Source organism: Larimichthys crocea, chromosome II (genome assembly GCF_000972845.2).
Source record: "Larimichthys crocea isolate SSNF chromosome II, L_crocea_2.0, whole genome shotgun sequence".
NCBI classification, from domain to species: Eukaryota; Metazoa; Chordata; class Actinopteri; family Sciaenidae; genus Larimichthys; species Larimichthys crocea.
Genome location: NC_040012.1, coordinates 2,628,746 through 2,652,637, shown reverse-complemented (window position 1 = coordinate 2,652,637; position 23,892 = coordinate 2,628,746). Strand labels below are relative to the sequence as shown.

At 42.5% G+C, this 23,892-nt stretch overlaps 1 protein-coding gene across 2 annotated transcripts; it reads left to right on the top strand.

The window, feature by feature from the left end:
• The first annotated feature begins 429 nt into the window (after positions 1 to 429).
• Positions 430 to 22,563, top strand: LOC104934052 (integrin beta-1). 2 transcript variants are annotated; one of them, XM_019267435.2, is made up of 16 exons: positions 430 to 776; positions 10,879 to 10,945; positions 11,886 to 11,971; positions 15,203 to 15,416; positions 15,562 to 15,732; positions 15,823 to 16,061; positions 16,154 to 16,309; positions 16,404 to 16,499; positions 16,596 to 16,685; positions 16,906 to 17,046; positions 17,296 to 17,498; positions 17,709 to 17,947; positions 18,038 to 18,260; positions 18,606 to 18,838; positions 18,942 to 19,108; positions 21,278 to 22,563. In XM_019267435.2, exons 2-16 carry the CDS (start codon positions 10,879 to 10,881, stop codon positions 21,341 to 21,343), a joined length of 2,391 nt encoding a protein of 796 aa, XP_019122980.1. In that variant the 5' UTR covers positions 430 to 776; the 3' UTR covers positions 21,344 to 22,563. The 2 variants fall into 2 exon arrangements, with proteins under 2 accessions (XP_019122980.1, XP_019122981.1); XM_019267436.2 differs by having other exon boundaries at positions 435 to 517.
• Positions 22,564 to 23,892: the final 1,329 nt, after the last annotated feature.

Below are 23,892 nucleotides of genomic sequence, written 5' to 3'. Positions count from 1 at the left end.
ATTGTGGTGAAGGACAAGTTGTTTTTTTTTCAAGCAATATGAAATTTGGTGTTTAAAATTCAATTAAGCTGCTTATATTGGGGGTTTAGTGAAGACGGGTCATTTTGACCCGGGGTGTATACAGAAAATGAGGACAACAGGAGGGTTAACGTGGGGGTGTATACAGAAAATGAGGACAACAGGAGGGTTAACGTGAAAACATCAGATTTTATGTTTATTTCATTTATTTACTGTGTGAATTTCTCAATATTTTAATGTTTGTTTGTTTGTTTTGACCTATATCTGCGTGCGCGTGCGTGTACGCATGCGCGCGCTCCCCACATCCGCGGTGACATCAGGTTCACGCGGTGTGTGCTCGTTCCTTTGCCCCCTTACGTGCCGCCGCCGCGGCGTCCCTTCCTGTGTAGGCGGGGTCTAAATAAGAAGAGAGGTTTGTTGGAGAGAGAGGGGGGCATTAAAAAAAAAAAACCCCAGCAGCAGCACCAGGGCAGCGGCTGTAACGTGTTCGGGCGAGCCGGTAACTCCTTTTTGTGTTTTTATCTCATCTTTAAACACCGCCCGTGTGTGTGTGTACGTTAACCGTTAACCGCGTCGTGATTGGAAACGTTACGTACGTTGGCACGTCGGGACACCGCGGTGTTATTAGTTAAACAAAGCGGACCCCTCATCCAACGACAGGCTCAGTGTTCGCCAACGGTAACCGCTGTTAGTGCGGTAAAAACGGACACAGTTAGAGGGCTGATGCCGCTGTAAATCAACGGAAACATCAACACGAGGTGAGTGTTTTAAGTATTTTAACGTGTATTCGTCACATTTAAGCAGATACAGGGGCGAATAAAAAGCGGATTAACCGACTGAAAGAGGCAGGAATGCTCGTGTCTTCAGGGGCAAAACTTTGGGTGTGGATGACTAACGGTGGTTAGCTTCGGTTGGAGGCTGTTCGCCTTTTTTTAAAACGTGTTAAAGTTTGTATTTATCAACCTACAAACCCTCCTTAATATATCCTAATTTAGGGGCTTGGTATGGGTGGGTTTTTAAATGTGATTTATAGTTAAAGTGGGGTAGTAACACAACAAGATGGCCTTCATGTTAAAGTTTAAGCCTGTTTTACCTTGTTGGCACTGTGTTACAGGGTTCCCACGGGTGCTTGAATTCCTTGAAAATGCTTGAATTTCATTTCAGTGTTTTCAAGGTTGTGAAAATGCTTGATTTTTTTGTGATGTCTATTTGTCACTGTTATTGCGCTATGGTAGTTACACAATACACCGCTCACAAGCTGAGAATACAAGCCAATTCACAATTAGTTAAAAATCAAAACAGTCAATCTACCACCATATGAAATAATGCTAATTAGACCCATATTATTATGCCATACAGTGGCACCGCTGCGCTTCCCATGACCATGATTTAAAGGGGCTGGAAAAATGGAAAAACTGGTGCTTGAAGGTGCTTGAAAAGTGCTTGAATTTGTTCATGAAAAAGGTGTGGGAACCCTGTTTATGTCTCTTTACAAATGCTTACTTTTGGTCTTTCTCATTTAGAAACAGAAAACTACTTTTTACTGAAAAAGAGTTTGTGAAGTTTCTGATTATCCCCCCAAAAAACACTTGCATACTCTTTCTTCTTTCTTCCCTAAGATTAAATTTCAAAGCCACCTGGTATTCTTTAGGAATGCTGTTAAAGCACTCAGGTCCATTTGTCCCACCGGACGCAAAAAAACTCTTTTGCAGATGTCATTTAAACATCTGTGCCTTGTACGTATACAAACACAAGCTTCTACTTTCTTCATAGAAGTTTCAAACATCTCTGCGACTTGTAAAGAACATCCAGAAACAAACCACAGTCTGGTCAAAGTGTATCACGGACTGTATAAACTGTGGTTGAGGATCCGGTAAAGGCCTAAAGACGACTTAAAGCGGGCCCAGGTTGGTTGAGCAGCTCTGATTCAGGACAAGATCGGTCTTGTCTGGCTCATTCGCTTCCTGTAAAAGACTTGTAGCCTGAGGGGGTGTTTTTTTTCTTCTTCTTCTCGTAATCTCAGCAGGGAGAAGCTTGATTTGTTAAACTAGTAATCTGTGCTGGGCAAGGCCTAATTTAGTGAGATGGGAATAAAAACCATCACGGGTTGATTACTAGCCTGTGTTGGCTTAGAGACGGCTTCATAATTACATAGCAACGGCTGTATCGAGGTGCGAAAACACACATGTGTTTGATCGTCACATAGATGCAGATATATATACATATACAGGCCTGGTAATTGAAGACATGAGGAGAGACGTGTCTGTCGAACAGAGCCGGCACCCTGTAGATCACTGAGTCACTTCCCTTAGTGACACTGTTGTGATGTTTATACACCGTAAACAATGCTCGGCTCGGCTCGGAGCGAGGAGAAACCGGGAGGCAGTTTGACGGGTCAGTCTGCATTACTCAACACCAGGACTTGTCCAATGAGTCATGGGACTTTCTGGAGATGATGACCAAAGTTTGGAAAGGGGGGCGTTGTTTGAGGATATCACTATTGAAACATTATCCACTCCTGGCTCCATCCTTCTTTGGTAAAATGTTGTCCGACTCACAGGAAGTAGTCTTTGGGTATGAGCCTGCCATTGGGTTGCCGTCCAAGTTTGTTGTGGTCGGTGTAAAGAAATACAAACGAGCTTTTGTTTGTTGATGTCATAATGATAATGAGCTCGGCCGGACCTTTCTCCAGCATGAAACACACGAGACACATGCGGCCACGTGATTGCGTGTATTGTTATGCAGAATTTGGAGGCGTAGTACTGAATCGACTGGACTGTGTTAACTGCGACATCGCGGATGTTCACATGAGTCTATCCGCATCGCGTCGTCTCTGGTCAAATGAGCTAGTTTCCACCTGGTGGAGGGCTGCACATGAGAGAGGTGTTGCACAGATGCACTCTGCTGTGGGCATGAAGCCGTGTGTGGTCGTGATATGTGAGGTGTCTCAGCAGAGACACAGAAGGTGTCAAACCACCTGAGAACATGTGGCAAGAAACACAAGAAAATATGTTTATGGGAAACTTACGTGACGACCACAGTCCATGTGGTTACAATTGGGCAACCTGAGACTAGAGGACAAGAAAACATTTCTAAAAAAGGTGACTACTGAAACAGTTTGTCATTTAATTCACTGTGATCATCTACTAATCAGAGAAATACAAAACATTACCTGTTTCCAACCTATCAAAATGTTTCTGTTGTACATCAGCGTGAACTGAGTATCTTTAACTTTTGAGCAAAGGTTGGATAAAAGACATTTGAAGACGTCACCTCGGATGTTCCTGACAATTGTTAGTTGAAGCTCTACAACAAAGAGAGAGAATAAGTGTCACAGAAACATCCTCCAAGTGTTACTGATAAAAGAAGCTGTCGTATTTGTTTAAAACACCCAAGGGGAACGAGATTTCTAACTTCAGGTCTTTGTAAATAACTTTGTCAGGTGTTGGAAATGGAATCCAGCCTTAGTACGTATCTTAATGCACAGTTTGTTTAGCTCGGGTATCGTCTTGAAACTCAGCTGTTTTAAGACATTTTCAGGTCATCGTACTCCGTCTACATCAAACTGACTGAGTAAACTTTGGGTTCAGGTCGGAGACAAGTGGAAAAGGCGCCCCATATTTCAGTTACGTCGTCTTTGTTTTTTCCACAACGCATGATGGAGCTCGCTCAGATGGAATGCGTTATCTCATCTCTCTCTACGGAGCGCCGGGAGATCGGGATCTCCTCCACATGACAGACAAACCCCCCAAAAACAGGTTCTGCGGTTCATCCACAACTTCAAAAATATCCAGCCGGCCGACTTTTTCCAGAAACAGTCTGACGACTGCTGTGTTTAAAAACACGTTCGTTAGGGGATATTAACGATTAATCCTTTAAACTTATTCATTTTGTTCAAGTGAAACAAGTTAACTAGTTCAACATAATTTTTTATTGATGACAACATTTCCCAATATTCCTTTTAACCACCTTTTATAGTCAGCTGGACGTCAGATGGTCAAACACGACATTCCTTTTCTGTTGCTTCATCTCAGGAACTAGATACAGCTATTATGACTAATCGTGTGTCAGCACTTCAGAGCTTCGTTCAGCTCGATGGACGAGGTGTTTCTGTATGTAGGGAGCGTTTCCTTCAAACATGCAGCGTTTGCACTTAGTAGCGAGGTGTCGTCCTTCCTGATCTTTCAGCAGCCTGTTGGAGAGAAAAGTGGTGCCTGGGTGTGGTTTTAATTAAGGAAATGGATGTAGAGTCATGCTGAGTTGTTTGGGGACTCTAATGGACTGAGAGTGGACTGTGACTTCCAGCAGCAGGTGGGGGGGCTGCTGGCTGGCTGACCGGGTGGCAAACAGAGCTGCTCGAGGGGGATGGGCACCAAAACTGATTTTGTGGACTACCAGATGACCCACCCAGCGTGAACAATGCCTGCTTGTGTTGAACACCGCCCCTCACTTTGTGTGTTTCTTGGCACTTTAGTGCAGAATTCATAATATGATAACAGCGTGATGTGTTACGTGATGACAGAATGTGTTTTTCTCATGTAGCTGTCAGATCTTTAAACATGGACATGGAGCTGGTTTAGATATTCCATATAAAACAAAAGGAGGACAAGGAAATTGCCATTTCATATAATCCAATTTGGCTTCTCAGAGATGATATTAATATGCCAGGTAGCATGAGGAGATCAGTCTTAAAGGCTAAATTCCAAGTTCTGCATTGTTGTTTACACAAATTAAGCTATTTGAAGACCTCATCCTGGAATTGTTATCACCATTTCCTGACACTTCATAGACCAAACATGTCACAGATAATAAAAACTAGCTCCAGCATAGTTCAGTTTGTCAGTCAAAATAAAGTGTAGTAACATCAAGTTCCCAGTGTTTTGGTGGAGTTGGATCAATGTGAACTTCTCTTTTCATGAGCTACCCTCGAGAGACTTAGTGATGCACAGTGTGGTTAACCTCTAATCGTACCAAACGAGGAACCACGGAGAAAGCAGTTGTGTTAGCTTTTGCAAATACTTCCAATGTAAATGTGATAAATGCACAAAGAAGCCTCCATTCTCAACTAAAAAAAACAGGTACACTTAGGTAGAGGCACTTGTTATAAAGATGGTTGCAGAAGTTTAGTGCTTAAAGTCATTTCAAACATTTTTCTAAAGAACCCTGACCTGGTGAAAGTCAAACTTTGTGTGACAGCGATACACAAACTCATGTGGCATGTTCAGGGACATTATAAGGTCTCGCTGTGGTCATCCACAGTCTAAACACGGACTTTGTTAAAGATCACTAAACACTCACAGATGTGGATTGCTCCACCTTTAGACAACACTCGACTTGTCTGTTCAAAGCCGTATGAGCTGCAGCAACAAGTCACAGAGAGGTCAGGGAGGCAGCGCCTCTGAACAGCTTAGATTTTACACCCAGTCAAGATAATACAACTCTTTCACCCACATGCCGGCTCCACATGGGCCCACAGACCACCAGTTAATGAAACACCGGACAATTCTGCATCTGTATCAAGTTTAACTGGCATAAAACCCTGAGAAGTATTTTTAGGCTCCGTCAAGAGGAAGTGTTCTAGTGCATACAGTCAGTAGGTTACTGCACCACCACCATCAACAGAGGAAGGAGTAAACAAAGAAGTAGCGGTGACACATGTCTGAGTCAAAGCCTGCATGTTAACTCTTTGTCACATCCTGAAAGTATAGAACATGTACATAAATATTAATCAGTACACCGGAAGTCAACTTTTAACAACGTGATACATCTGAAATTTCATCTTTATAATGAATATTCTGGATTTTATGGAGCTGTTAGACTGCCTTGTTAATACAGGTGTGTACCTCGTTAATACGGGTGTGTACCTCGTTAATACGGGTGTGTACCTCGTTAATACAGGTGTGTACCCAGATGTGTACCTCGTTAATACAGGTGTGTACCTCCTTAACACAGATGTGTACCTCGTTAATAGAGGTGTGTACCTCGTTAATACAGGTGTGTACCTCGTTAATACAGGTGTGTAACTCGTTAATACCGGTGTGTACCCTGTTAATACAGGTGTGTACCTCGTTGATACAGGTGTGTACCTCGTTGATACAGGTGTGTACCTCATTAATACAGGTGTGTACCTAGGTGTATACCTCGTTAATACATGTGTGTACCTTGTTTGTGTGCAGCACGATGGAGATAAAACCAAAGCTGAGTATTTCATTAGATAAAAACATCGATCTTTGTTCAACACATTTTGACTTTTTGAACGTTGAGCTGCTGTGGACTTATTGGAAATGTTTGGATCATGTCCTCCATCAGCTGTGCGCTGAGCTATTAACTTAAAAATATGCGTGAAGTTCACGGACTTGGTAGCTAATTCTGTCCATGGAAAAATCTCTTTTTCAGCAGATTAGTCACAACAAGACTGAACTAGCAGAGTGTTTTGAAAAAACTGAAACTCCACAATCTCTAGAAATCTTTTACGAAAGTTGTCTGGGACTTGATTGTCTCAGTTGCAGGTCTTTAATAGGGCTCGGACTACTTGCTGGAGTAGTAAACTAGGTTTACTGATTGTTTTCAAGGTATTAGTCAGTAGAGGTGATGAATGTTGACTAGCTGTCTGATCGGAGTCATTAAAGCAGACTCCTTCAGTGAAACGTGTGTGACTTACCTGTGAGGTTTTTAGTAATTTTTATCGTGGCTAATTGAGGAAATCCACGAAGAAATCAATGAATTAAGCAACTTTGATCAGACTGATGTCAAAACTTTGTGAATCAAATATTGCTGCATCACAGTCGTTCTCTCGGCGCCGAGAAGAAGAAATGCCGCGGTCGAGTAGGCGGAGATGTCGCACAGCGACTCGATTATTCGCAGACACAAATACATGTGTCAGCAGAGGAATGTACATCAGAGAAGAGACAGAGAGAGAGAGCGTGGTTCTGGTCCCTGAGGCGTACTTTGAGACTGCAGATTGAATCAAAACTCTGACCTGTCTTTGCCTGATGGCAGGCAGCGGAGCGTAGAGGAGGATTGAGTTTCAGTCAGCTCGTCCCAGCAGCTGTTGGAAGACATTCTTGATAAAACATTTGTCTGGGTCTGTTTCCACGCCGCATTTATTGAAAGTTTGGCTTCTGGTGAGCAGCGAGTGTGTTTCTGTGTGTGTGCTGTGGAAGGTTTGGAAATGCAGTAACCAAACACCAGTTTATTTAGGAAAATACATGGATCTACATGTCCTGAATTATTGGGTATAAAGCCAGACTTTAACAACATGACCTGCCAGACTTTCAAGATGGTGAAGAGTTTAGCTGTTCTCTGTTTGGGGGATGGGTTGTTGTCTTGCTCCAACCATTCAGCAGTAAGAGACGCATCTGTCCGGCTAACGTCATCGAGTTTCAGTCATCACAGAAGCTGGTAGAGGTATAGAGAAGTCAAATACTTAGAAAAATAATATTTACACAGCTGTGAAGGTTATTCTGTCTGTATCACAGGAAGATGACCTGCTCTCCATCCAGAACAACTCTGATTGGCATTTGTTTTCTCCGGCTGGGGAAGCAGCCGTCAATGAACACAATAGCCGGCTTATTCGAGTCACTGAAAACCTTGAAGACGTGGGCAGCGATTTAGAGGTCCAGAAGGTCGCTAATTACGCCCAGCAGATGTAGTTTTGATCTGAAATGCCTTCAGCCCAATCAGATCCATCTTGATTACATAATAAAATCTCAAATTTGAGCTAGATGATGACAGAAAACGGTGCCTGTTGTAATTCCCTAGAGCCTTTGTTGGTGTGTTCACATCTTTAATTTAATCCAACCCGAAGATGTGTAGTGAGATTGTATAACAAACCATCATATTTTCTTATTTTGAAATAGATAACAAGTTACTAATCAGTTTACCAATTAATTGCTTCAGATGAGCGTCTGCCATGAGTTCTTGATGAATTTATCTGTCCAATGTTAGAGGACTATGAGCCGTACGTCTGTTGGAAACAGCCGAGCAGCTCTGGACGTTATTAACACACACGCAGGATTGTAAATGAGAAATCATGACGCTAACATTTAACAAAGCATGTGCCGTCTCTGTCTTCTCCAGCCTGACCATACAAAGTCATGACTCAACACGGTGCGCTCCCGTTAGTCTAAATATTAGCCAGGTCTGTCATCACCACGACTCATACGCCATAGTTTCTGCTTGACGATAGAGAGAGAGAGAGAAGGGAGGGAGGATGATTCGACTTTTAGAAAATTAAAGTAAGCAAGAGAGGAGTTCATTCGACAGCACAGGAAAGAGGTTATTGATCAGAGATGCTCCACTATGTGTGAACACAGATAAGTATGTAGACCTGAGACGCCTCTTTGACCTTTCTTCTTCGCTGGATTCACCACACACACTAGTTGAGTGTTACCACACAGCCTGTTATGGATTAAGCCGCATTCATCAGTGTCTGCTATCAGCTCTTATCAGCTGTGACGCTGCCTGGGTGGAATCGGCATCGACTTTTACATCCCGCCATTTCTTTTGAAGCAGTGACGCCTCCTCCTCCGCCAACGGTCAAACACTAACTGAAAATGTCATGCAGCTCTTCGAGAAAAAACATTATGTCTTATTTATTTCCCGGAGAGCTGTGGCAATAACAAATGCTGGGGTTTGGCTGTAAATAAAGACAGGCAGATGGATTGCGAAAGATTTTTCTGAACTTTTCCAAACTTATCACGCCCCGAGATCTCGACCGGTTCCTCCCCCCCATAATGCCGTTATGTGGCACACAGACATCGGAGACCCCCCCCCCACCCGAATGCCTCCCAATCTGTCATCTCTCTGCAATTTGCAGGACGAGCCCCAGAGCGGTAAACAAAGCTGGTCTCCAGGAATGCAGGGGAGGAGCCCTAATGGTGTCCAAAGTCTTGAATTTTATGAAGCATGTTGCGTGTTGAACATTTTGTTTGCAAGTTTATTCAAAAGGAACATCGTCTTTTGATCTTCAACAAGAAAACATTTTTATTTTCCATCTGTTGCCTTTTAAAAATCCAAACAAAAATCTGCTGTCAGATGTTTTGCAGCCCCCCCGCTCCTCTTTAAATCTTCACTTTCTATCCTATTCCCACAGCAGCATGATCTAACCCTAACCCCACTATCGCTGAAGCACTTATGGGAAAAAACTTTGCATTAAACTTGGTCATTAGGCCTCATTTCACAGGATGTGGTTGTTTTTGCAGATGCGTGTCCCCTCCGACCCAGAGCACAGCAGGAAACATATTACACGTCCTCTACTGGAGAATATACAGCCTCTAGTTTTACCTCTTAAGACTATTAAAAACATGCATTATGAATATAAACGCCACTTTTATCCATTTCTACTTGGAGAATCTGTCAATTGACTTAATGTCCAGCAGGGATAGACTATTTTGGGACCCAGCTGTTGACTTAGCTACTGTCAACACTGCCTGGTTTCCTATGTATATGTTACTGGGGCAAATCCACAGAGCTGCTGGTCTGAGTTTCTAAGTCTGAGGGTTGGGCGGACAGTCAGGGAAGTGTGTCACTGGAGTTGTGGGGTATGGCAGAAGTTCAGAAGGCTGACCAAATATGGAAACACACACACACACACACACACACGCGCGTTAACACACCTACCGCTTTTCTGCTACGGAGCTGTGATCTTAACTTGGACACCAAGACTGTTTTTAAAATAGCTGACGAACATTTCGACCTTTTGATTTCAATATTTGTTAAATCTTTTTTTTTTTTTTTGTGGTCGGTCGGTTCATGCTGAGCTGCTGAGCTCAGTGTGGTGCAGAAGCATCACAGGGCTGTAATGAACCCACAGTCATTCTGTGGCAGCCTGCTCATTATTAAAGCCTCTGCTGCTGCTGCAGCTCTGTTACAGTCCTTACACGTCTGCTGGTCGACTCATTGTGCGTCAGGGTGTAAATGTGACCGTCCTCTCCTTTGCGCAACATTTTTTTTTTTATCTCCCTGAGCTTCCTCCGTCTCTCTCTTATCTGATGCGTCTTGTCGAGATAAGCAGTCACTTTTGCGTGGGCCTTTTTAACAGCATGAACATTTCCTAACAGCCTCAGGCAGCCTGCGGTGTCTTGTACGGTGGCTCATGGCAGCCGATGCCAGCTGAGATTGGGCGAGTCATTCCTCCATATATGGAAAAGACTAAATGAGAATCTGCCCTCCGCTGCCGAATGGTAAACAAAGTAATTCAGCTCAACGTCAGGAACAAGTCGTAACAACACAGAGTGTGTTTTTAATCTAAGTGTGTTCGACCAGGTGAAAGTGTTAAAGAGGACCTGCTGAGGTGACGGTGCACGAGGTGGTAGAATAGTATCTTTGAGGGGTTTATGAGCTGAAGTATTTCCATGTTCGAGTACTCACTTAAATTCGTGAAATGAGTCATTGCATGAATAGGTCCAAAAAGTGAAAATGCAGCCAGAGATTCACTGATGTGAACATGAATCACAGCCACATTCAGGTCTCAGAATAATTTCAATAATTTGGCTGATTAAACTGATTTTAACTCATGATGATTTCACATTTATGTAAATGAAACAACAGAAAACAAGTGCAAAGATCGAGCGACGCGTTGAACATTATGTGCAGCTGTGCAAATTTATCATATTCAAAAATCCCATCCTTAACAATGACTTCAGCTGTAAATGAACCTGAACCTTTCCTCCTCTGTGTGCACACAGTGCCTGTGCAGTCACTCTTAAACATGGATGTCTTCAAATCTCTTTTTGATGCCTCTGTGCCAAACAAAATACATGTTACACACTTAAAAAGTCTTTATTTTGTTCCTTCGTGTTGATGTTTCTGCTGGTTTCTTGTCCTCTAACAGTTTTTATTTCATTGTTCTTGTTTCAGATGGATCTGCGGTTACTTTTAATAGCGGCGTTATCGGCCGTCCTCGGTGGCAGCTGGGCACAGCAAGGTAAGAACGAGGACCACACACCGTGAATCTGTTCACATTTCTGCTGTTTTTCTTATCGTAACTGTTAAATATTAACAAGACCAAAGTGTGGCATGTTTCTCAGCTGTTAACACTCACAGTGCAACACTCAGCTTGATGTTTACAGCAGCTTTTAATTTCTATTGGGGGGGTTTGTTTGTGCTTACAGCCAAACGTGATGTATGTTTTATTTATTTTACAAGCAGTCAAATAGAAACAACCAAAAACAGTTTTCACTGTAATCTGACATTCATTCCAGTTTCTTGTTTTTGCCTTGCTTGTGATCAATAATATCTTAGTTAAATATCATTAACAGTGACACAGTCATTCATATTTCCAAGGTACATAACTGTACATTCTCTAGGTATTCCTTATCCAGTATTGTTTTTAATTATCACATCTGTAATCAATCCCTAAACATGTCTCACATTGCTGCTACCGTCTGTTCCTCTTTATTTTAGGTGGGTTTGATTTTTCCACCCAGACTCCCTCGACGTCCTTGAATTACTTTTTTAATATTTATTGCTATTCTTCGTGTGTATGTTGATTTATGGTGTTGTCACATGTTACGTCCTGCACCAGATGTTTCTCCTCTCTTGTGTTAGACTTCAGTTTCTGAAGCATCATGAAATACAGCAGAGACTCCTGTCCACTTTCTTCATTCGTGGTTTAATGACTACGTTGGTCCCGTTGTGGCCGGTGGTGGGAGGCCTTTATTTAATTTTTTATTTTTTTTACAAGGTGAAGTCATCACTTGGTGAGCTGCCTCGAGCTTTTCTCGGCATGACTCAGTTTTCTTAACTGGGATGGGGTCGGGGATCTGCAGCCAAGGAGCGGAGCTGCTCTGAGTTAGTGAGCTAATGGAAATTTTGTTTTGTCATGTCGTCTTAAAGGGAACTTTGTTTGTGTTGTCTCTTTTCAGAGGGGAGCATATGCATCAAGGCGAACGCACAGTCATGTGGGGAATGCATTCAGGTCGCCAAGTCGTGTGGATGGTGCTCGGATCAAGTGAGTTGAATCCCTAAAAAACAAACAAAAAAACAAAACTGTTTTATTATGTGAATGAAAAATGATCCTGAAGAGCTCGAGCTGTGGGTGTGGCCTGAGTCTCCGCTGTGGTTTGCGTTGCCTAATGGTTGAATTGCACAGAAACAGCTAACAAACACAGCTGGTAGTCATCATCTTGTGCTTGGAATATTGCAATCTCTAATGAATATGAAGAATAAATTGTAATGTCAGCTTCAACATTTCAAGAAGTCTGCATACAACAGACCAAAGTCGAAGTTAGATCTGTTTTTAAAGGTGCAAGTATGATCAAAAATATCAAATATCTTTTCCTTAAATTCATCTTGTCATCTTTACTATTCATACAAGTACACAAATCTAGGTAACATGCACTTAAGATGCACTAATCCTGTAAGTACACGTACAAATAAATACACAGCCGTACTCGACAGTTAAAGGATTCTCTCTCCAGCCTTTTGGTCGAAGGCAAGTTAACCACAGCTACTCCATTAATTGTAAACATGAGTTCTGTTGCTTCTTGTCTCACAGTGGAAACTCTGGCCGAATAATCCCGTTTAATTAGATGTTTTCTGCGCCAGAGGCAAGTATTCTCGCTGCGGCAGCGAACACCACAGAGCGAACACCACAGTAAAGGGAAAACACTGATTTACAGGAGCGCAGGGCTTAAATGAAGTGTTTGTTCGCTCCTTCAGAGTGCGGGGCAAACAAATGACAAATATCATAGAAGTCGACGTCGTGCTGGGCAGCAGATGTTTTTATGTCTGCGCCGAATAAAATGTGTTGTGGCGAGGTTTCTCACTCAAAACACAGCAGTCAATTTGTGTCATATTCCTACTGCAATGAGAGTATCGGTCGCCCCGAAAACAAGTCTTTGTAATGCAGAGGTGTTCTGTAACACTCACACAGTGCCGCTGGTTGCAAAAACACATTTTTCTGGTCTGTTTCTTCTCTGGGGTTACCGGACTGTTCGGTGAAATGTGCAGTCACCCCATTTAGTTTTTTTTTTTTGTTCAACACTCCGGCCACATTCAGACATAATTTAGCGTTCACAGCAGGTTTGTGCGGCGGTGGAGGGGATGAGGAGGGTGCTGAACTGTATTTCACTGATTCACCCAGTCAGACTCAGCCTTAGAAGCTGGTTACATGAAATAAACAAAGCCAGAACACAACAGGTAAAGTCTGAGTTTAGTTAATTCATCTGCATAGTCTCAGTCTGACTGATCTGATCATCTGACACGCAGTGACAACACAGTACAGCAGCATGATGACACCCACACATCCAGATAACAAACACTGTATGTTCTGTATTATAGACAATAAGGTAAATGACATTATAAACAGTGAGGATTATTATTAGGAGGTCTTATTAGCGTATGATCTACTGCAGGAGGGTCAGTCTAATCATTTACCTGTGACTGCTTCTCTTACTGCTGCAGTCAGTATTTGCAGGAGGTTTATGTCATTTCCTGTTATTCGCAATGCGGAATCATCACACCATCGAAGTGTCTCAATCTCAGAATGTTGCGACTATCTGAATCTTAATTATATTGATATAGACTCTTACCACTGAACCTAATTGTCCAAAATGGTGAGATTTGATTAGTCAGCCTCACCCTGTGAGTCAGTACTTCTTCTGACCGCTCACCCTCTGGGTGACCCTCTGAGTGGAAAACAGTCGTCAGAGCAGAGCTGCACTTCTGTGAAATCCCTCAGACTGCTGACCTATCCACCCCTGAGACTCATACATTATGAAATCACGAGTGCAAGCTTTAGTACATTGAGTACAGTCGTCTTTGCATGTTTTTAGGGTGAAAGCAAACTTCTCGTACTCGAATCATTTCAGTGTTTGGCACCGTCGGATGTGATTTCACTGCATAGTGACTATAAATGTTGAGTCTGCTGCCCACTGCTGACAGCTTTACATTCGTTATTTCCTGTGTGAGATCCCATCTACGCTTCTGCACATGCACCGCAGTGAAATTCAGCCTGCTTCTGAACAATAGGTGTGTTGTATCTCTGCGGTTTGAGAACTTTTGAATAAATTATCTGACGTGTACGTCGAGATGCAGGAGAAGAGGGAAAGAACGTCTCTGTGGGTCATGTGGGTTTTTTTTGGAAGAATGAGGTCAAAGCACTATTTTTGTTTTGACTGACTTCATTGTCTCAAGTTCTCCTGCACGATGCCGTGTGGGATATCATGTGCATCCAATCTGTATTCTTAGCCAGGCCTCCTCCACCCCCCCGACCCGTCATCTGTTTCTCCTCGTCTCCTGCAAGAAAAAGAACAATGGCCTAACAAGAAATTCACACACACACTTGAAGTACAATGGATCAATTCCAGAGGCCTCAGTGGTGAAAAATGCTGTTTAACTTCATGTCAGAGATCCTGAAAATTCTGTCTGCGGCTGATATTAGTGAGTTTATTTGTTGAAATACACAAACTGTTTCTTCTGGCACTTCCCTGTGTTACTGTGCTGCATGTTGTCAACGTGTCTGTTCATGCCGGGAAAGACATTTCCAGATGTTTCTGCACATGCGTCACCTGAAAATTACCGTATACCTTACCCTGTATTTTTGTGTATCTGTTGGTGAAAATGTTTTTTTTTTTTTTGACTGTTGCCTGGATGCACTCAACATTAAACATCTGTTAAACTGTTTTAGGTGTGGCCTGATACTCAGAATAACATCTGTCTGGTCAGCAAGTAGTTTCCTCACAGTGTCTTTATTCGTTTATTACCCGTTGATTTAATTTTTTAACCATAATGAGACATATAGTCTATTTAATGGCATTCAATGACACATAACTTACAGATTTTGCATTTATTAGGGTCCAGAGAGAAAAGTCAACATCACACAAACCAGATAAATTATTTTAATCAGTGTGATTTCGAACAATCAGCTGCTGTGACATTTTGTCTTAGCCTAGACTATGACAGCCGATCAACACGATGGCTAAAGCCGTCAAGACAACGAGATCAGGCATGTGAGATTAAAGACGGCTGACAGTTGTAAATAAATATGCACATTCGCCACCAGCTGGATCACTGATGCTGGATGCTAGAGTAGATCACTCTGTGTTTCAAAATGATGAATGGCCTTTTGATTTTTCAGTCAGAAAATATTCAGTTAACGCGACCCCTGAGCCTGAGGAACAGTATTCAGGATGTATGTAGTAGTTAATTTAAAGAAACCCTTCTCGTCTTATTTTCACAGGAATTCCTCACTGTCGGTGAGTCCAAGTCCGCTCGCTGTGATGACCTGGACTCCCTGAAGAAGAGAAGTTGTACCAAAATCGAGAACCCGGTCGGATCGATCAGCATCGATAAGGACAAGCCCGTCACCAACCGCAAGAAGGACAGCGAGAAACCGGATCCTGGCCAGATTACACAGATCCAACCCCAGAAACTCACCCTGACACTCAGAACTGGTAAGTTTTAAACGATAGTGTATCTAGTATCACTCTAGTGTTGACCAGAAAGAAGATTCCTTCAAAATTATTGTGGTAATTTCAAGATGTCGCAGTTTACCTGTGAGCTAATGTTTTTGCCATTGTCACAATCTCGTCCGTTAAGGTGAGCCCCAGACTTTTAAGCTGAAATTCAAGCGTGCTGAGGACTACCCCATCGACCTGTACTACCTTATGGACCTCTCCTACTCCATGAACGACGATTTGGAAAACGTCAAGAACCTTGGCACTGACCTCATGCTTGAAATGAGAAAGATCACCTCAGATTTCAGGATCGGTGAGAACTCGACTCCCAATAAAACGATGTTCATTAAACAGAGAATCTGTGGCGTTCCAAATCCTGAATAAAATCCATTTTCCTGTCCAGGTTTCGGCTCGTTTGTGGAGAAGACGGTCATGCCGTACATCAGCACCACGCCTGCCAGGCTCATCAACCCCTGCACAGGGAACCAGAACTGTACGAGCCCCTTCAGCTATAAGAACGTCCTGAAGCTCACAAACAAGGGAGACGAGTTCAATCGCTTGGTCAGTCAGCAGCAGATCTCAGGAAACCTGGACTCTCCAGAGGGAGGCTTCGATGCCATCATGCAGGTGGCGGTCTGTGAGGTAAAGAGAGGCTGTTTTTGTTTAACCGTGTCGAGGCAAGAGTGTCTCGTAAACGTGTAAAATTCATCAGAAGGCTCTCTTTGTGTTCTCAGGAGCAAATCGGTTGGAGGAATGTGACCCGTCTGCTGGTGTTTTCCACCGACGCTGGTTTCCACTTTGCTGGTGACGGCAAACTGGGCGGCATCGTCCTGCCTAACGATGGGAAGTGTCACCTGGAGAACAACATGTACACCATGAGCCACTACTATGTATGTACCATTTATTTAACATGCATACTGTATCCAGGGAGTGTAGCTGTGTTCTGCTCTCGTTAATAATTATGTCTTGTTGAATCGTTTTTAGGACTACCCCTCCATCGCCCATTTGGTTCAGAAACTGAGTGACCACAACATCCAGACCATCTTTGCTGTAACTGAGGAATTCCAGCCTGTTTACAAGGTGAGCTTTGTGTTTTTTTTGTTTTTTTCTCTGTACACTAATGCCCGGTACCGTTTTGTTCACCCTGTTCTCACCTTCGACCTTCGTCTCTTCCAGGAGTTGAAAAATCTGATTCCCAAATCGGCCGTTGGCACGCTGTCCGCCAACTCCAGCAACGTGATCAAACTCATTATTGACGCTTACAACGTGAGTCAAACTGCGCATGACCGAGCTGCAAGAGATAACTTCTGATTTTTAGTTTGATAACTCTTTCAGCATCTTTACTTGATTTGTTAAAACATTTTTGCGACTCCTTAAACATTAACAACACAACTGTAAAATGCCCTGTCCAGTAGATGCTGTGTTTCTGCAGGGAATCATGTTTTAGAGCCAACAGTGACCGTTTGATCTCTCTTGCTTTGGACAGTCTTTGTCATCTGAGGTCATCCTGGAAAACGGCAGGCTGCCCGAAGGAGTTTCCATCACCTACAAGTCCATCTGTAAGAACGGCGTGGAGGGAACAGGGGAGAACGGCAGGAAGTGCTCCAACATCTCCATCGGAGACGAGGTACACATGAAACTTTTGAACCCTATAGCTGTGTTTTTCTAGCCTGGACGTCCTGTTTCTGGGGTGTGGAGCTGCTAAACCTTCTTGCTACATTAACAGCTCCTACTGGTTGGGAGAATCTGCTGTCCCAAAAACCAACAATGAATCAGAAACACATGACGGGTCATGTCAGAAAAATGGAACAATAAGCCTCAAGACGTCCTCCTTAATAGATTTTGATGACCCCATAAACTCTCCTCTGGTTTCCAGGTGTCTTTCGAGATTTCCGTCGAATTCCAGAAGTGTCCGTCGCATGACAAGACCGAGACCATTAAAATTAAACCTCTGGGCTTCACTGAGGAGGTGGAGGTAGTTCTGAACTTCATCTGCGACTGTCAATGCGCCAAAGACGGCGAGAACAACAGTAAGCAGTGCGACGACGGCAACGGGACCTTCGAGTGTGGAGCCTGCAAGTAAGTATTCAGCCAGAGAGATTCACTAGTTCAAAGCAGCTGAGTTTCATAGAGCCTTAAAGGTCTGACGGGTTTCAGTTCCCAACCACAACTGTCTCTCTTCAACCAGGAAAGGGAACCACTTGTTAAAAGATCCTAGCTTTTTTTGTCTTGTACCAGACTTTGATGACACACATCGTTAAAATGTTAACGTCCCATTTTCTGTGTCAGGTGTAATGAAGGACGTATCGGACGCCTCTGTGAGTGCAGCAAAGACGAAGTGCGGACGGAGGACTTGGACGCCAACTGCCGAAAAGACAACGGTACGGACATCTGCAGCAACAACGGCGACTGTGTCTGCGGCAGCTGCGAATGCAAGAAGCGCGAGAACCCCGCAGAGGTCTACAGCGGCAAGTACTGCGAGTGCGACAACTTCAACTGCGACCGTTCAGGCAACAAGCTCTGCGGAGGTGAGGGTCGTAGAAATTAAATCACCTTTTTTATTTTTTTTTACCGTAAACTCTCTGCTAACCCTTTTGCCGTCACCCGTACTTCATCAGGACACGGCCGCTGCGAATGCAGGAAGTGCATCTGTGACGCCAACTACACCGGCAGCGCCTGCGACTGCTCCCTGGACACTTCCTACTGCCTTGCCAAGAACGGGCAGATCTGTAACGGCCGCGGTACTTGCGAGTGCGGAGTCTGCAAATGCAACAACGCCAAATTCCAGGGTCCGACCTGTGAGATCTGTCCCACGTGCCCCGGCGTCTGCGCTGAGCACAAGTGAGTCTGGAGTTATGTACTGTTTATGCAGACGTATCGCAACTAGTTTCATGCATCTGTTACATAAAATCAGTACTTGACCCGTGTCACTGACATCAGAGATTTTTGTGGTTTTCTAATCGGAAGAGACTTTCAAAATAAAGCGGTTAGTTTCGAGCAAGTAGTTCTTGTGTTTGAGCCCCAAGACTGTGTTCAGGTTCTATCTGTTATTGACAAAGATGCATTATTTCCCCACCCTGAGACATGTAGTTCGTTCAGATTAGTAATTTTTCACTGCTCGTTGGTCACAGTGTGAGGTTTCTCTGCTATGGAGAGTGACTCAACACCTCGTCTGTGTTTTCACAGAACTTGTGTGCAGTGCCGAGCGTTCAATGCCGGTGAGAAGAAGGATACATGTGAGCGGGACTGCAGCTACTTCGAGCTGATCAAGGTGAAGAGTCGTGACAAGCTGCCACAGCCCACGGACCAGAGCTTCCCACTCACCCACTGCAAAGAGCGTGACGCCAACGACTGCTGGTTCTACTACACCTTCGCCATCAGGAACGACACCAAGGAGGTCTACGTGGTGGAGACGTTGGGTACGATTTGAGCGTTGTTAGAGCATCATGGCTTCCACGTGGTCATTTAATATAATTTCTGCGAACTCCGGCGATGGATTTCATTTGTTCTTTGTGCTTTTAGAGTGCCCAGCGGGACCTGACATCATCCCCATCGTGGCAGGCGTGGTAGCGGGCATTGTGCTGATCGGCCTCGCTCTGCTGCTTATCTGGAAACTGCTCATGATCATCCACGACCGCAGAGAGTTCGCCAAGTTCGAGAAGGAGAAGATGAACGCCAAGTGGGACACGGTAAGTCAGACAGAGCGGAGCACCTGGAGAAATAAGTCATGGGAAGTTTATCTGGGGAGCGAGCTTTTACTTTTTTCCACCGTTCAAATAATGGTTACCTGGCCCGTTCCAGCTCGTGTTATTTCAGCTGCGTGTCTGCATAAAGATTAGAATAATCTAATCTTAACAATGAAAAGGAGTTAAAATAATTTTTTGACTTTCCAGCTTTTAAACTTTTATGGAAAAAACATCAGAGAATTTAAAAAAAAGTCAACGTTCTGTCGTCGGCAGGAAAATAGATTTAAAAGCAGAGTGAGGTGGAGGATCCCTGAACTGAACCACACCTTCAGCTCCGTGGCCCTCGCTCTGTCCTTGATCAACCTCCATGCAGTTTTTTTTGTTTAGTCTCTCCTCGCTGAGGGAGCGGCCTCCTCCTCGGCTGACAGTGCTGCCTCTCGCTGTCCACACGGTACAACTGCACCACCATAAAAGGCAATGAAGCAGAGAGAGGAGGACTGCTGGGTGGATGGGAAGCTCCTCTTACTGCTCACCGTGTGGAAGTCACAGCACAAGTGTTTATAGGCCGATGGGAGGAAACAATTATGTTAGATTTGCTGAAATATTGTAAATCATGAGATCTAACTTTACTGCAACAGAAAAGTAATCTGAGTATTTGAGTTTTCTCTGGTACAGTAGCGACTGAGAGATTTCTTTCTGACTTTTCTTCTCTGTGCTGAACATTTTCCTTCAGACTTTTGTGTCTGTCCTTTTCCTGCTTCTCTTCACTTTTCTCTCTTCTGTTTTCCCTCTGTTTCTTCTCCACGTTAGCAAGGGAACCCCATTTACAAGAGTCCTATTAACCAGTTCCAGAATCCCAGCTATGGGAACAAAGGCGCCGCTCTTTAGGTCCAAGTTTGTATCAGCCTGTCGTACACCTCCGTGTACTCGCATGTACTTTTGCTCAGAGTGCTGCAGTGCATGCTCTTACACAGGCGGCAGATGTTTGTTACTACAGTTGCCGTGATCTGTTGGGCTTTTTTTTCCAACAACAACTAACAACAGTAACAAAGTGTGTCTTTGTTTAAACTTCTTTGACTAATTTATGTCACTGTCAGTGAAGAATTGGGTGTAATGAAGGAATTAATCTACTTCTTACCACAAATATTCATAAAAACCGTGATGATGACTTTAAATTTAAGACAGAGCGTATCTATATGATCTAAAACACCCTGCTGTCGTTCTTTGTGTCACATGACTGTGTGGACTTTGGATGGGCTGATAGTTCCTGGTTCCTCCATCATAATCACTGTAAACAGCAGACAGTTCCTGCCATTAGAAGTTGATAACCTCTACTTACTGAACTAAAAAGCTGATCTGTGTCTCTGAAATTCAAATATAAACGTAAAGTGGACTTTATGCAGCTCAGGTAGTGTTGTCTCATTAATCACAATGTCTGTACCAGTTCAACAGCCAGCAGGAGACTTTTATGTGCAAATGTTAAGAGACCATTCACATTTTATGCTCACGCTGTACAGATCAATTAACCGGCCATGATGTGAAGCTCATGCTGAACATAAACGTGGTACCCCTGATTAGTTATGTCCAATAACAGCTGCTGGTTTATTTTGCATCCTAAATTTTGCCAAATAAGAAAAGTTTTATGCGTCCATTAAGAGTACAGTTTGAGCCTCAACATGTCAAATACGACTCTCCAGTGATATTAAAACCAGCTCACTACTGTTTATAACGGATGTTTTTGACAGCAGCTCGAGGTAAATCTGACTGTGAAACTGCAGACCAAAATTTCTGACCTGCTAAAAATCCAATCATCCTGTGTCTGTCTGAACCAAATGTGTACCGCAACAACTAAATCCACTTCAGTGTCACCCCCAGGGGGGCGGATCATTTGAATAGCATGTGCAGATTGTAGTGGTTAAAGGATTAGAGGAGACAGAGTGGCAGTCGGACACTTGACAGTCGACTGCAGCAGTCAGACTCAAGCAGCTGAAACCATGGCAACGGCATGTCGGACCAATTCATAAAACATGTTTGACCAAACTCCAGCAAGATGAACGTCACCACACACTCCTTGAAGTGTTTAGATGTTCACTGGTGAAACTGTGTTGCGACACCGTGGTTTGTGAACTGACATACTCACACTTCTTGTTGTTCTTCTTCATCGTTTCTCAGGGTGAGAATCCGATCTACAAAAGCGCCGTAACAACAGTCGTCAATCCAAAGTACGAGGGCAAATGATGGAGCTCTGCCTCCGTTGTGACAACACTGTATGGAAAAGAATCTGGGCTGAACGGAAGGGAAGGGTCGGGTTTTTATAATGCTCTCACTGTGTTTGTTTGTTTGTTGTTGTAGTCACCAAATGATAGCAATGCATTTTGCCACTATTTCAGTTTGTTTTTACTAACTTGTTTTTATTTTCTATGCATCATCTGAAATGTGTACAGTCTGTATAAATGTGGGGTTTTGTTTTTTGTTTTTCTCTGCGGAACTTGAGCGAATGTGTTGAACTGATTTTATTAATTTTTCCACCATTGGACTGGCAAAAAAAAAAAAAAAAACCTAGCTGTGCCTTTTTTAAATGTTTTAATAGAACCATCAAGCCATCAGTGTTTTGTGGACGGTTGAATTGGATGTTGATAGCGGGCAACAGACGAAGAGTTCCTCTCCAGATAACCACATATGCAATGCTGAGTGGACGGCAATCCTTAACGCAACAAAGTTGAGTTTAAAAAGGTCTTAAGATTGATTTGCCGTCTGAGCAAAGATCTTATTGTGTCTGTAATCATTTAGACTCTCTTTGGATTGAAACTCTTCAAATGTAGCGCCAGTCGGCCGAGTGCGGTAGCAGTGAAACGTGTACAGTATGTTTGGATTTCTGTGTTAAGCCATACATGTATTCACAGAAGAGGATCGGAGGCGTTTGTATGTTTGTTTTTGTTTCCAAGTGACTTAATCCATCTGAACAATCAATTTTAAATGTATCTTTGTCTAGAAAAGATGTTTTTTTCTGGCTGCCTTTCTAGTTTAAAGGACATCAGTGTACAGTAGTGTTACTGTTTGGCTCCAGGTTTTACTTTTGCTTAATTTAAAGCCAACTCAGGTCCTTAATTCTTCACAGCAATGCCAAATACACGTAAACCTGCCTTATTTGCTAACTAAATTTGCTTATATTGAAATGCCTTGTTTTTTTATTTGTAGGATATGAATTGGGTTCCACATTATTCCACGTCAGTAATTCCACCCAACGTTTTTGTGGTGCCTCGATCAAACATTTTTTTTATTGAAAAAAAAAATACTGATAATGTCATTTAAAGATCAGCGGTAAGGGAATGGGTTTTGTAAAGAAAAAAAAAAAAAGGTTACACCTATCACCATTGTTTTTAAGTGCCTTTTTTAATTTCAACACCAATTCTGTATTTCTGAAATTATTTATTGAATAAACATTGAAAACAATTTAACCCGGTATTGTAAAAATATTATTATTTTGTGGATTCTGTTTGTCTACTCCAGCCAAAACTTATGCCTGTGTTTTTTTTTTTTTTTTGGTCTTAGTTGGGAATGTGAACAAATGATCTGCTTGTGTCTCAGGACAAATGACAAAGCTGGTTACTGACTCACGCCTTCCTCATTCTGAAGAATGAAAACTGTCAACATCCAGATGATTTGTCACCAAAGTTAAAATGTCTGGCACTAAATCAGTTGCTGTTGATGAAGTACCATGATTATTGGAATATTTGCTAAATAGTCATACGATTATTAAAAGGTCCAGTGTGTCCAGATTTAGTGGCATCTAGATGTGAACTTGCAGATTAAATTACCCTAAAACTTGACCTTTTAATGTTTTAATAAGCAATGTACTGCAAGAAAAACAGGAATGCAGACATACTGTAGATGAAAACCTCATGATCAAGTGGATTAAAGTCATTTAGGTCATGTTTTACCCCCATTAACTCCTCATACATTGTATATATTTAGTAGTGGATGTGTATTTCCACGCCCATTTCCATCGTAAAACACATAATTTCACAGAAAACACGACAGTTTATAGTCAAACAAGTTATAAAACATCTAAATATGAGTATACGTTTAAAAAAAAACAAATGTGTGTAAAAATATAACTTTCATTACACGTTCTGTTTGTTTTGTCCGCTCTGGGCTACCGTAGGAACATGGCAGATTCCATAAAAGGGGACCCTTTCCCTCTGTAGATATAAAAGCCTCATTCTAAGCTAACAAAAACACAATAATTCTTATTTTCAGGTGATTATACACAAATAAAAAAAATGCTTATGACTAGTATATTCAATATTTAGCCAATATATGGCCCTAAAACTTTACCTTTTAATGTTTTGATTTAGATTTAGATGAAAACCTCATGATCAAGTGGATTAAAGTCATTTTAGGTCACGTTTAACTCCTCATACATTGTATATATTTAGTAGTGGATGTGTATTTCCACACCCATTTCCATCGTAAAACACATAATTACACAGAAAACACGACAGTTTATAGTCAAACAAGTTATAAAACATCTAAATTTGAGTATACGTTTAAAAAATATATAGAAATATATGTAAAAATACGACTTTCATGACACGTCAATATATATAATATACACGAAAAACTCCTGTTTATTTTGTCTACTCTGGGCTACCGTAGAAACATGGCAGATTCCATAGAAGGGGACCCTCTCCCTCTGTAGATATAAAAGCCTCAACAAAAACACAATACTTCTTATTTTCAGGTGATTATACACAAAAAAACATGCTTATGACTAGTATATTCCA